Consider the following 13,546-nt stretch of genomic DNA (forward strand, 5'->3'; position numbering starts at 1 on the left):
TTATTTTTTTTATTTATTTTAGTACTCATGGTTTTTCTTTGAAATCATTGCAAAGTCTATGGCCACATACTTGTTGGAAGAGAATAAAATCAAGGTAAGCAGGCTTAAAGGTAATACTTAACATAGATAAAAAAGGCTATTTATAGTCACAGATAGTCATGACATGCAAAACCTCTTTTTTATATTTAACGGCTCTTAACCCTTTGCTTTCTCAATTTTGCTTTAAAAATGTATTGCATAGCCACTAAGGAAAACAATATGGAGGTTTTCTCAAAAAACTCCATAGGTCTGAATGACCCAGCGATTTCACTTCTGGGAATATATCTGAAAAAACCCAGAACACTAATTAGAAAGAATATATGCACCCCATATGTTGATTGCAATGTTGTTTATAATAGCTAAGATCTGGAAGCATCCCAAGGGCCCATCAATAGATGAGTGGATAGAGAAGTAGTGATACAAATATACAATGGAATACTACATGGCCATGAAAAGAAAATCTTAACCATTTGCAAAAGCTTGGATGGACCTAGAGTGTACTGTGCTCAATGAAATAACTCAGACAGAGAAAGACAAATACCATATGATTTTACTTATATGTGGAATCTAATGAACAATATAAGAAAACAAACAAAATAGAAACAGACTCACAGATACAGAGAACAGACTGATGGTTGCCAGAGGGGAGGTGGGTTGGGGTACTAGGTGAAAAAGGTGAAGAGATGAAGAAATATAAATTGGTTGTTACAGAATAGTGATGGGCTGCAAAGTACAGCAGAGGGAATATAGTCAGTAATCCTATAATAATTTTAAAAAATGTATTGCATATATCTGAGATCTGACATTGACAATTCATGTTTTTTAAAGTCTAATCTTAAATGGCTTTTCCACGTACATGCTTTCATATTAGTCACTTGCTGTGTAAAATGCATTATCTTTGAAACTTTCCATTTTTCTTATGGTTTATAAATGTCTGTGCTGAAAATATTCATTTGGTAGAAGAAGTACCAAATCAGAAACAACCTTTCTTTTAGAAAGGTCTAAGGCAGGCGTCCCCAAACTACAGCCTGCGGGCCGCATGTGGCCCCCTGAGGCCATTTATCCGCCCCCCCCCCACACTTCCGGAAGGGGCACCTCTTTCATTGGTGGTCAGTGAGAGGAGCACTGTATGTGGCGGCCCTCCAACGGTCTGAGGGACAGTGAACTGGCCCCCTGTGTAAAAAGTTTGGGGACCCCTGGCTAAGGCATGTACAAGGTAAAAAACACTTTATGCAGTTTTTATGTTTCTGGAATATAGTTGTGTTTCCAAACTGTTTTAAGGTATAAAGAATTTTTTTATTATACAAATTGTAAAGCCAACACTTGTAAAATTAAAAAATATATATTTACTTCATATTTATAATTTTCAGAGAAACGGTTTACTGACATTTGTGTGGATGCACCTATATTTTTTGTGTCAGGAGAAATAAAATGGAATAAAACCTGAGATGTGTCTGCTTCTGAGGGACATGATTCTAAAGTTGGGTCAGACTGACCTACTCTTGTTGATGGCTCCAGCCAGTTATAAGAGGTCCAGATCATTCCTATGATTATGTAAAATTTGTCAATTTTAAGTTGGGAGAAAATTATACTCCAGGAAAAAAAAAAGTACATTGATACGTAGAATGTACATAGAAAAAATGGTAATTGATGTAGACCTTTTACAACTCTGCCTTTTTTCTGTGCTTATTTAATTTAAGCTTCCCAGAGGCCAGAGATTTCCCGAGGCATATCATCATGTCTTACATTCCCTGCTTCTCGCAATAATTCCCCATGTGACTATTCGCTATGCAGAGATTCCTGAAGAGTCCAGAAATGTTAATTATAGTTTGGCTAGCTTCCTGAAGGTAAGTTAAAGGCAGCCAGAACATGGTAAGAATTTTTCTTCACCAACATCATCTTTAAAGCCAAAAAAAAAATTGCCTAATTTCTAGAGATTCAGCAGGTCTTTTATAAGCTGCTGGAGGAACTTGTAAGTGAATTTATTTATCAGTTTAAACAGCCAAAGTTTGATTTTTTTTCTCTCCCACTAAAATGCCTAATTAATTAAAGCAGAGGTCTCACACAGGTGTCTTAGCCAGAGGCATGTTTTACTTGTTTCACATGAAGGTTTTTTCATGTATATTGAGTGCCTTTGATAGGTTGCCAAAACTCCCACCACTGCATAGCTACCCTTGCTCTCTTTATGCATTCACATCACTCCTCTGACCCATGTTGGCCTTTTGAACTTACAGCTCTTGAATTAAAGCAACCCATTTATGTTGTAACCACAGTCTACATGTTGCTAATGCATGTAGATACAAATTTTTAATTTTAGGCAGTAAGATTATTTTGTTTGAGAGATACCAGAAACTTTTATGGTTATGGAAAATAATGCTTTGGTTGTTATATTTTTTCATGATCAGAATGTAAGGGGCAATACTAGACTGCTGTGCTATAAAGTAGGTAACAATGCTATTTGATTTGTTGCAGAGAAGAGACATGAATTTATGACGCACTTAATTTTGACCTCGCTTCTTTCCACTCCCACTGTCATCAAAACTCTTCATCATGTATCAACCTTACACTTAGAACCTGATGGTTGGCTCTGGGCAGGTGGCTCAGTGGTAGAGCATTGGCCTGGTGTGTAAGTGTCCCAGGTTTGGTTCCTGGTCAGGGCACACAGGAGAAACACGGAGAAGCACCCATCTGCTTCTCTACCCTTCCCTCTCCCCTCCACCTCTCACTTCTCTCTCTTTCTCCTCCTCCTTCTACAACCATGGCTTGAGTAGAGTGAGTTGGCCCTGGGCACTGAGGATGGCTCCATGGCCTCCACCTCAGGTGCTAAAAATAGCTTGGTTACTGAGCAATAGAGCAATTCCTCAGATGAGCAGAGCAATGTTCCCTAATGGGCTTGCTGAGTAGATCCCAATCGGGCTACATGCAGGAGGCTGTCTCTGCCTCCCCGCCTCTCACTGAATTAAAAAATAAAAGAACCTGATGGTCAAGAATCTATTCAGGGAGTTGAGATGTCTAACATTTCCCTTGTTTTCATATTAAAAACTCACAGTCAAGTTTCAAATCTCTAGACTATGATTTTCTGATATAAGACCTCTTTGCCATAATAAAAATAAAATTTGAACACTATCACATAAGACTTTTTGTATATTAAAAACCAAACTTCCACATATCTTTTTAAAAGTGAACTCAAGATGAAGCTATCTGAAATGTAAAATCTCAGTGGAGTTTAAACTTGAAGTTTGCTATTAAAAAAGTACTAGAACATCATTGATTTAATAGCAGTATTTACTTAAATTCAAGTCAACAAACATTTGTCCAACTTCTATGTGAGGGTTCAGAGATGCAAAAGGCTATCTTTATAATCACATTCAAATGCATATACAAGATAAAGTGTGTTGACTGTTAAATTGTGAAAGTGTAAAAGAAATACAACAAGAAGAGAAAAAAAAGAAAAGAAATACAGCAAGAAAACAAGAAAGGGAGGGATCATAACCAGAAAGTAAGAACAGAGTAGAAGAATAATTCCCCAAGGCAAGGTTGAAGGTGTTGCAGGTAGAGGCCCATGAGCAGAGATGAGGTGTGCACATGCAGAAATTGTTCAGGAATAAGGAAGAAAGCCGTGTGCAGAGTTTTGGCTGTGTGTAGTCAGAGCTGGAAAGGCCACCTGGTGCCAGATGATAGAAGGCCTTACATATCAGGCCAAGGAATTTAGATGTGATTCGTATGCAATGGAGAAGCACGAAAGATTTTTTTTTTTAGTGAGAGGAGGGGAGGCAGGGACAGACTCTCTCATGTGCCCTGACTGGGGTCCATCCGGAAAGCCCACTAGGAGGTGATGCTCTGCCGCCCATCTGGGGCTCTTACTCCATTGCAACTGGAGCCTTATTTTAAAATTTTTGGTGGCAGAGACAGAGGGAGTCAGAGAGAGGGACAGATAGGGACAGACAGACAGGAAGGGAGAGAGATGAGAAACATTAAGTCTTTGTTGCAGTTCCTTAGTTGTTCATTGATTAATTTCTCATATGTGCCTTGACTGGGGGGCTACAGCAGACCGAGTGATCCCTTGCTCGAGCCAGCGACCTTGGGTCCAAGCTGGTGAGCCTTGCTCAAACCAGAGGAGCCCACACTCAAGCTGGCAACCTCAGGGTCTCGGACCTGGGTCCTCCGCATCCCAGTCCGACGCTCTATCCACTGCGCCACCACCTGGTCAAGCACGAAAGATTTTTTTTAAAGATTCATTTATTGATTTTACAGAGAGAAGAGTGGGGAGGGGGAGGGAATGAGAAATATCAACTCACAGTTTCTTCACTTCAGTTGTTTATTGATTGCTTGTCATATGTGCCTTGACCGGGCAAGCCCAGGGTTTCAAACTGGCGACCTCAGGACCTCAGTGTTTTAAGTTGACATTTTATTCACTGCACCACCACAGATGGAAAAAAAATATTTTTTGGAGTATAATTTTATTGCTGGTATAATTGAAGAAGTAAGGAAAAGACTAGAGGCAAAACAACCAATTAGAAGATAAATTCCACCCCCCCCATATGCCTGGCATACTCCGTTCATCTTTAGAGGCTCAGCTCCTCCCTACCTTTCCTGTGTAGTGTCCATCACCCCTACTGGTTTTACCTGTCCTTTATATACTTCCTATTGTGCTCTACATATATTTTTTTTGTATTTTTCTGAAGTGAGAAGCAGGGAGACAGAGACAGACTCCTGCATGTGCCCCAACAGGGATCTACTTGGTATGCTCACTAGGGGGCGATGCTCTGCCCATCTGGAGTGTTGCTCCATTTCACCTGGAGCCATTCTAGTGCCTGAGGTGGAGGCCATGGAGCCAACTTTGCTCCGATGGAGCCTTGGCTGTGGGAGGGAAAGAGAGACAAAGAAAGGAGAGGGGAAAGGGTGGAGAAGCAGATGAGCATTTCTCCTGTGTGCCCTGGCCGGAAATTGAACCTGGGACTTCCACACACTGGGCCAATGCTCTACCACTGAGCTAACCGGCCAGGACCCTATTGTGTTGTATTTTAATTATTTATCTGTCTTTATCATGTGAGAAGAGTAAATACCATGTCTTACCTTTGTATTTCTCTAGAATGTAATACATTGTCTCAAATACAGTAGATCCGCAAAATGTTTGTTGAGTGAATGAATAAATATAAAGCTTCCTCATTCATCTAAGAGGTGACATATGATAAGGGTCTGACCAAGGCTAGTGGCAGTAGCAGCTGAAAGGAGAGATGAGAAGTGAGATATAGGCAGCTGGTTAATCAGAAATTGAGTTCTTTGTATTTCACAAGAATATTCTAGTCACTATGAAGAACATGAAAAAAAAAGAGAGTTCCTGACCAGGTGGTGGCACAGTGGATAGAGCGTTGGACTGGGACACAGAGGACCCATGTTTGAAACCCTGAGGTTGCTGGCTTGAGTGCAGGCTCATCTGGTTTGAGCAAAGCTCACCAGCTTGGACCCAAGGTCGCTGGCTTGACCAAGGGGACACTCAGTGTGCTGTAGTACTCCGGTCAAGGCACATATGAGAAAGCAATCAATGAACAACTAAAGTGTTGCAACAAAGAGTTGATGCTTCTTATATCTCTCCCTTCCTGTCTGTTCCTATCTGTCCCTCTCTCTGTCTCTCTTTCTCTGTCTCTATCACACACACAAAAAAAGAGAGATAGTTCCTATTGGCTTGTCTAAGTGAAAGATGGGGAAATAGTAAGTAAAATACATGCCAGTGAGAATAAAGTACTTCAAAGGACCTGTGGACCCAGGTGGTTAAGGAAGATGAACTTCATCAGAATATTGAAGAATGGGAAGAATTAGGTAGATGTTGATATAGAATTTCTAGCTAGGTCTGGCATGGGCAGAGACCCCAAGGTGGGACTACACAGTACGTTTTGAGGGGCTAATAACTAGATGACTTGCACTGGGAAATAAAACTGGAAAGTAGGTAGGGACAAGATTTTGAGTGTCCCTGAATTCTAAGTTAAGGAGTATGAAATTTTATTAGAAGCTGTAGGGAACACTTGAAAGCTTTTAGGAAGGAAGGTGACATGATTAGAGCTTGGAATTAGAGATTAATCTGGAAGCACTGGATCAGGGGTCGGGAACCTATGGCTCGCGAGCCAGACGTGGCTCTTTTGATGGCTGCATCTGGCTCGCAGACAAATATTTAATAAAAATAATAATAACATTAAAAATATAAAACATTCTCATGTATTACAATCCATTCATTTTCTACCGCTCATGTTCATGGTTGTGGGTGGCTGGAGCCAATCACATCTGTCTTCCAGGACAACAACAAATTTTTATTGGATAATGCGTAATGTACATTGGTTGTTGTATGGCTCTCACGGAATTACATTTTAAAATATGTGGTGTTCACGGCTCTCTCAGCCAAAAAAGTTCCCGACCCCTGCACTAGATAAATGGGAAAGTTAGAGGCTTGAACACTGGTAAACAGGCTAACTGCAGGTGCTCAGCTGCCGGACAGTGAGAGCTTTACCCCGGGGAATAGGTGCACACAGGAGAAATGCTTTAATAGCCAGGACTTCACAGGACACAAAGGGAAACCTAACCTTTCGATCTGAAATGTTTACATAGACAGTCTTCACTTTCAATAGCTAAATGACCACTGACACCTCACTTTCAGCTTTAAGAGTTGACCAAAATGAGGTAGTGCAGCTGCATACATTACATATATGCGTGTATGTGTATATATGTTCATGCATGGATATGTGTATATATATAGATACGTGTATTTGTATACTGGCATACTTTTAATTTTATTTATAACATTGTACAGTTGCATTCCACTTCCAACAATAATTGTCTTTCTTTAAGGGCATCTAAAGCTCTGAAAGCTGTTATTTTGCCTATAAAACAGAAAAAATGTCATCCTGTAGATGTGGGACAAATTAAAAAATTTAAATAACTTATACTTGACAGACTTAGACATCTGCAGCTAATTGTTCATTTTGACTTGGCTTCTATAGCGCTGTTTGACACTAATGGACAGAGGATTTGTTTTCAATTTGATAAATGACTATATATCTGGATTCAGCCCCAAAGATCCTAAGGTAAGGTATAAGGACATAACTGTGGTACAATTCAGACATTACAGTGTGAGACAGAGGATGGCATTTATTGTCCTCTGAAGGATTTGGAACTGCTCTTTTCATTTGGGTACTTTGAGTAGAGCTGTACCTCAAAGAAAGGAATATTGCATAGTGTTTTGGGTAGCCCCCAAGACCATCCACTTGTTTGGTTTAGTAGAAAGACTCACAGGACTCAACATACAGTCGTAGTCGTGGCCAAGATTCATTACAGTGACACAGCAAGGATGCTCAGCGGGAACAGTAAGGGAAAAAGACATCAAGTGGAGTCTTTGGCAGTCTGCGCTCAGGCTTCCTGAGCACACCCTTCCTCCTGTGCAGGGCCACACAGCACACCTCTCTCCTGCAGTGCAAGTGGAGCCACGTGTGGACAATATTTCTTCTGTTCTAGGCACCCCATCTGAGACTCTGGGTTTAGGGTTGTTATTGGGGGCAGTTCGTGTATTGGAGGCTGGTCCCGATTCCAGAGTTTGGGGAAGGAAAAGAAAGCAGGTGTTCAGCATAAATCTCATTGTTTGTACAGATAGTGTAAGCAGGCTGGCACAGGCGGTACACCCTTATCATGTAGGGAAAGTTTCAAAATCCAACTTCCCAAATGCCAGCCGATAACCAACTGGTCTTTTTGAGGAGAGCAGTCTTGGGCCTTTAATGTTAATTCTTTCCTGCACATGTCACCTCTCCAGATATGCTTAACCTACTAACCTCCTCTGTTTTGAAAGTCAGTGCTCTGTAGTTAATTATTAAAATAGTAAATGCGTACTGAATGTGCATTCATGTATAATGTATTTCCATTTAGGTTCTGGCTGAATACAAGTTTGAATTCCTGCAAACAATTTGTAATCATGAACATTACATTCCTCTGAATTTGCCAATGGCATTTGCAAAGCCTAAACTTCAGCGAGTTCAAGGTAGGTATTTGCATTTTCCATCATTTATTTTGTAGTTTCCTTTTTCTTTTTTTGCTAGTGTTAGTATAATATGTTTTCTAGTTAAACTAGTCAATTTAAAGGTAACCTCAGAATTGTTATTAATTGAAGTAGGTTTGTTAATGGTATTCTGCATTTCCTTCATAGTGTCAGTGTGGTAGTATATGTATTTATATTATGAAGAAATCCGGTGAGTTACATAGATTTTTGTTTAAACGCAGATGTTAGATACTTGCTCTGTGTAATAGTGTTTGGACTCTTACATACAACTGAATTAAGAAAACCATATAAATGCATTTCTGCTGAAAGGAGCATCAAAAGAAATATACAAAGGCAGAATAAAATAGTAATGTGTATTTATTAAAGTTGTGCCATTGCTAGTTTTATTGAATGCTTTGTTGTGTAGCACTATTCTTATGTTACTGTTTTTTATTTGTCCCTTTTCTTTTCATATATTAATTAGATTTTTTTTCATTTGCGGTGGACCGTTTGACTTCAGTAGGTAGGTTTAACTCGGTTCACTCTAAAGGAGTTTGCTTTCTTTAAAAACAATTGATTTGATGAATGGCTAAAATGGACGGGGGCTTTGTTTGCTTTTCAAATCCTCCCTGGCCAAGAGGAGGCTTTAGTTAATGTACCCAGGAAATGTAGGAGGTGGTGTATGTGTTTGCTTTTAAAATAAGCTTGAGTGTTGATTGCTAGAGGAATCAACTTTAAAACACCATCCTCAGAAAACGAGTTTCAGTTCAAGCCAGCATGGGGGCTAGAGGGCAGCTGTCTTGAAGTGTGTGTCATCTCCCATGCTTGCCTTGCTTCTCTCTGACTCTGTGTCATGACGGCCTGGACAGAGTTTTGAAGGTGTAGATGAACTCATCGGATTAGATTTATTTAAGTCACTGAAGTGAAAAATTTACCATTGCAAAATCTACCCATATATGGTCGCCAGGTTAGTCACTACTGGCCCTTGTGTGTAGAAAGTGATGTGGAGCATGACCAACGGCAGGAGGAAACTCGGCTGCCTTGGTTTCTAGGGGTAGCTGCTGAGCAGTGGTTTTAGTGGTTGAATTACAGCCAGTGAAAATGGAGGAAAAGCACTCAGCCACTCCGTTACTAGATTTTGAGCTTGTATAGCTCCCATACTTCTCCCAGTATTGATTAATAGCTATGAGGAAGTCGAGGAAAAGAAGGGGTGGACAGATAATCAGATTTTGATTAGATCTGACTACTCTCAGCATTTATTAACTCCTAACTGAATGTATAGCATTATCTTAAGTGCTAAAGAGGCCAAGAGACAAATAGAAGGAATATCCTTCAGCTTTACAGCCTAACTAAGATAAAGCATAGGCTAGAGGAAACATGGTAGGAATCTACTCTAGAAATTACTAAACTTGATCACAATCCCTGCTGAGAAGTTAAAAGGCAAGTCCCAACCAGGGTATTAGCAGCTGGGATTGAAAACGGATTGAGGATTTAAAAGGGAGTGAAAGACATAGTTCAAAGTGTTGATTTTATGAAATAAAAGATTTGTATTTGCGTGATGATGAATTAGAGATGAGGCTGCTTTTCTAATAGTTCTCGTACATCATTGTATTCAGGTCAATATGTAACATATACTAGAACAGCAGTAGTTAGTACTGTTAGACTGATTCAGTTGCTTGGTTTCTCTTCCTTTTCCTAATTTACAAGGATGAATAGATAGTAAATCTAAGTCAAGTATCGTTGTATAGAGTTACTCAACTTGTAGTTCTAACTCAGTCTCTTCAGATAATATAAAAACATGTTGAGATATTGCCAAATATGGTATCTTTCATTCTAGTTTCTAACCTAAGATTTCCGAGAGTTAAAAAGAATCTAGGGAGGAAAACGGAGGGACTGTCCTGCCCACAGAAATGGTCACTGCGGCTATCATCTAGGCCTAATTATGAGTGTTCCTGTCTTGTGAAATTTTGCATGCTCATTCTACATGATGCAATAATTGTTCCAATTCATCAATAATAAAAGAATATAGCTCTTGCTAGCATGATCAAACATTACTAAATAATAAATACAGTATTTTAATATTAAAATAACTTTGAATATTTTAACGAATGGGTTTTAAATTTCATTGTACTGCAGATTCAAATCTTGAATACAGTTTATCAGATGAGTATTGCAAGCATCACTTCTTGGTTGGTCTACTTCTGAGGGAAACCTCCATTGCTCTCCAAGACAATTATGAGATCAGATATACAGCTATCTCTGTCGTAAAGAATCTTTTGATAAAACATGCATTTGATACTAGATACCAGCACAAGGTAAGGGTGTCTATATAATCATCAGTGTCATATTAGTAAATTTCTGCTAAGATTTTACATTAAAGATGCAGTTTTCAGTAAGTAACATAATACGAGCATCAATGAACTTAGTTTTACAAATTAGTTTTATTTCAAGTGGTTAGGTTTTAAAAATCATATTTAGGTAACTGATGAAGAAAAACACTGATTTCTCCCTTTGGCCATATTTTGCCCTGCTTTTCCCAAAAGTAAGGATTCTGATAGAATATTAAGTAAGAATGAGCTTCTAATTGAAAATAGTAACTTTTTTATTTTTAATTTTTATTGAGTTTATTGGGGTTACAAAAAGTCACTTTGAATTCTACTGATTATTCAGAAATTCAAGCTGATTTGTGTTTTATCAGAAGTAGGATTTTGTTTTATTATATAAATATATTTCATTCTTCCTTTTAATAGTTTCTTTAGGCCTGTGAAATTTCTTTACTACATTTGATAGATGTCCCATTTCCTCCTCAACACCCAAGTCATTTTTCTTTTATCCCTGGGGCTGATGAAATAAATATCTTCCCTCAAAAATGGCAGCACCACTGTGGATTGATTCTGTTCCCCAGGACATCAACACATGGCCCCAACTACCACTCTCACATCCAAATATGAGTCACCACAAAACCACATAATGCTATTAGTTGGCAATAACAACGATGACGCATAAAACACTATTCACTAGTATACATGCCTCAAAAGTTATTATAAACCAACCTTTGTTAAACACATCTAGAAAGATGTAGAAGAAGTTCCTCTGTATATTCCAGTATAGTTTACTGTAGAGTTATATGACAAAAAGAAATAAAATCTAACTTGCTGTTCCCACGTTGGAACTTGCCAGTAGAACCTACAAATGGAGTATCAGGTGGGATTCCTGACATGCTGATCTGACATGTTGAAATGGTCCATGAAGTAAGACTTTCTAAAGCACTCCTTGGACACCTGGGTTCGCACATGAGTTCTACTCTGATGAAGGGCATGACACCTATCAATCATTTCATTTGCTGAAATATTTATCTGGACTGCTGGGTTGGCCATATTGACTAAACCAGCTGGTAGATTTAGGTATTGTTTTTATTGATTTTCTTTTTAATCCAATCAACCAGTTGTTCCCATGCACTCCATCCATACACTCTGTTTCAGCATCAAATTATATGATTTCAAGTCTGCACCTCATGAGTGGCTTCCCAATGCTTCTGACTTCCGTTCTCTTCACTGGCCGATACTCTTCTTTTCTTAACAGACTGGGTCTCTGTGTTTACTATACTATTTATACCCAGATGAGTGTTACAGAGACAGAGAGGGTCAGAGAGAAGCATAGATAGGGACAGACAGACAGGAACAGAGAGATGAGAAGCATCATTAGTTTTTTGTTGCAACACCTTAGTTGTTCACTGATTGCTTTCTCATATGTGCCTTGACCGTGGGACTACAGCAGACGAAGTAACCCCTTGCTCGAGCCAGTGACCTTGGGTCCAAGCTCGTGAACTTTTTGCTCAAACCAGATGAGCCTGCGCTCAAGCTGGCGACCCCGGGGTCTCGAACCTGGGTCTTCCACATTCTAGTCCGACGCTCTATCCACTGCACCACCGCCTGGTCAAGCCAGATGAGTATATTGATAGCTACTTAGGATAATTTCACATATAAAAGATGGACACCTCAATGAAAAAATATTAAATATCTTGTGGAAGCTCAGCGGGATATTTTTACAATATAAAAACAATGTGGCCTGACCAGGTGGTGGCGCAATGGATAGACCGTTGGACTGGGATGCGGAGGACCCAGGTTCAAGACCCTGAGGTCGCCAGCTTGAGTGCGGGCTCATCTGGTTTGAGCAAAAAGCTCACCAGCTTGGACCCAAGGTCGCTGGCTCGAGCAAGGTGTTACTCCGTCCGCTGTAGTCCCACGGTCAAGGCACATATGAGAAAGCAATCAGTGAACAACTAAGGTGTCGCAACGAAAAACTGATGATTGATGCTTCTCATCTCTCTCTGTTCCTGTCTGTGTGTCCCTCTCTGATTCTCTGTAAAAAAAAAACAAACAATGTGTATTTGCCTTACCTGAATACACAAAGTATTATCCTAGTAAAAAAAAGAAACAAAGAAAACAAAACCCACTTGTTTCTCATATTATTATTATTTTTTTTGTATTTTTCTGAAGCTAGAAACGGGGAGAGACAGTCAGACAGACTCCCACATGCGCCCGACCGGGATCCACCCGGCACGCCCACCAGGGGGCGACACTCTGCCCACCAGGGGGCGATGCTCTGCCCCTCTGGGGCGTCACTCCGCTGCGACCAGAGCCACCCCAGCGCCTGGGGCAGAGGCCAAGGAGCCATCCCCAGCGCCCGGGCCATCTTCACTCCAATGGAGCCTCGGCTGTGGGAGGGGAAGAGAGAGACAGAGAGGAAGGAGAGGGGGAGGGGTGGAGAAGCAGATGGCCGCTTCCCCTGTGTGCCCTGGCCGGGAATCGAACCCGGGACCTCTGCAGGCCAGGCCGACGCTCTACCAATGAGCCAACCGGCCAGGGCTCTCATATTATTTTTAAGAACAAGATAACTACTTTATGATTTTTACATAAACAAATTATGATTTTTATCAGAATGATAACATTTTAATTGAATTAATTAGGGTGACACTAGTTAACATAATTATATAGGTTCAAGGTGCCCAATTCCACAATGCATTCCTGTACACTATATTGTGAGTTCACCCAGAAGCACTAATATTTTTAAATTATATATATATATATTGGAGAGAGAGAGAGAGACAGACAGACATACACACAGACAGGAACATCAAGCTGTTCCTGGATGTTCCCTGGGGAGTCGAACTGGCAACCTCCATGATGGGACAATGCTCCTGCCAAGTGAACTATCCTTCCAAGGTTTTATTTATTGATTCATTGTTAAAGAGATAGAGAGAGGAAAGGAGAGAGGGGGAGGGGGAAGGGAAACATTTATTCATTGCTCCACTCAGTCGTGCATTCATTGGTTACTTCCCATGTGTGCCCTGACTGGAGATCAAACCAGTAACCTTGTTTCCAGATGAGGCTCTTAACCTACTGATCTGAACTGCTCTTAATCTACTGAACTAAACAGTCGGGGCTCTAAAACACTAATTTAAAAGAGTATATTCACCCTTATATTCAT

At 40.1% G+C, this 13,546-nt stretch overlaps 1 protein-coding gene across 2 annotated transcripts in view; it reads left to right on the forward strand.

Moving 5' to 3' along the window:
- Positions 1-13,546, forward strand: part of DOCK11 (dedicator of cytokinesis 11) — a 235,505-nt gene that overhangs the window by 132,684 nt on the left and 89,275 nt on the right. The window contains exons 27-32 of one of the 2 annotated variants that reach the window (XM_066357342.1): positions 23-94; positions 1,740-1,886; positions 7,032-7,115; positions 7,948-8,059; positions 8,541-8,579; positions 10,193-10,371. In XM_066357342.1, the coding sequence (XP_066213439.1) occupies positions 23-94; positions 1,740-1,886; positions 7,032-7,115; positions 7,948-8,059; positions 8,541-8,579; positions 10,193-10,371 (633 nt within the window). The remainder of the gene's footprint in view (positions 1-22; positions 95-1,739; positions 1,887-7,031; positions 7,116-7,947; positions 8,060-8,540; positions 8,580-10,192; positions 10,372-13,546) is intronic. The other variant, XM_066357343.1, reaches the window with a different exon arrangement.

Source organism: Saccopteryx leptura, chromosome X (assembly GCF_036850995.1).
Source record: "Saccopteryx leptura isolate mSacLep1 chromosome X, mSacLep1_pri_phased_curated, whole genome shotgun sequence".
NCBI classification, from domain to species: domain Eukaryota; kingdom Metazoa; phylum Chordata; class Mammalia; order Chiroptera; family Emballonuridae; genus Saccopteryx; species Saccopteryx leptura.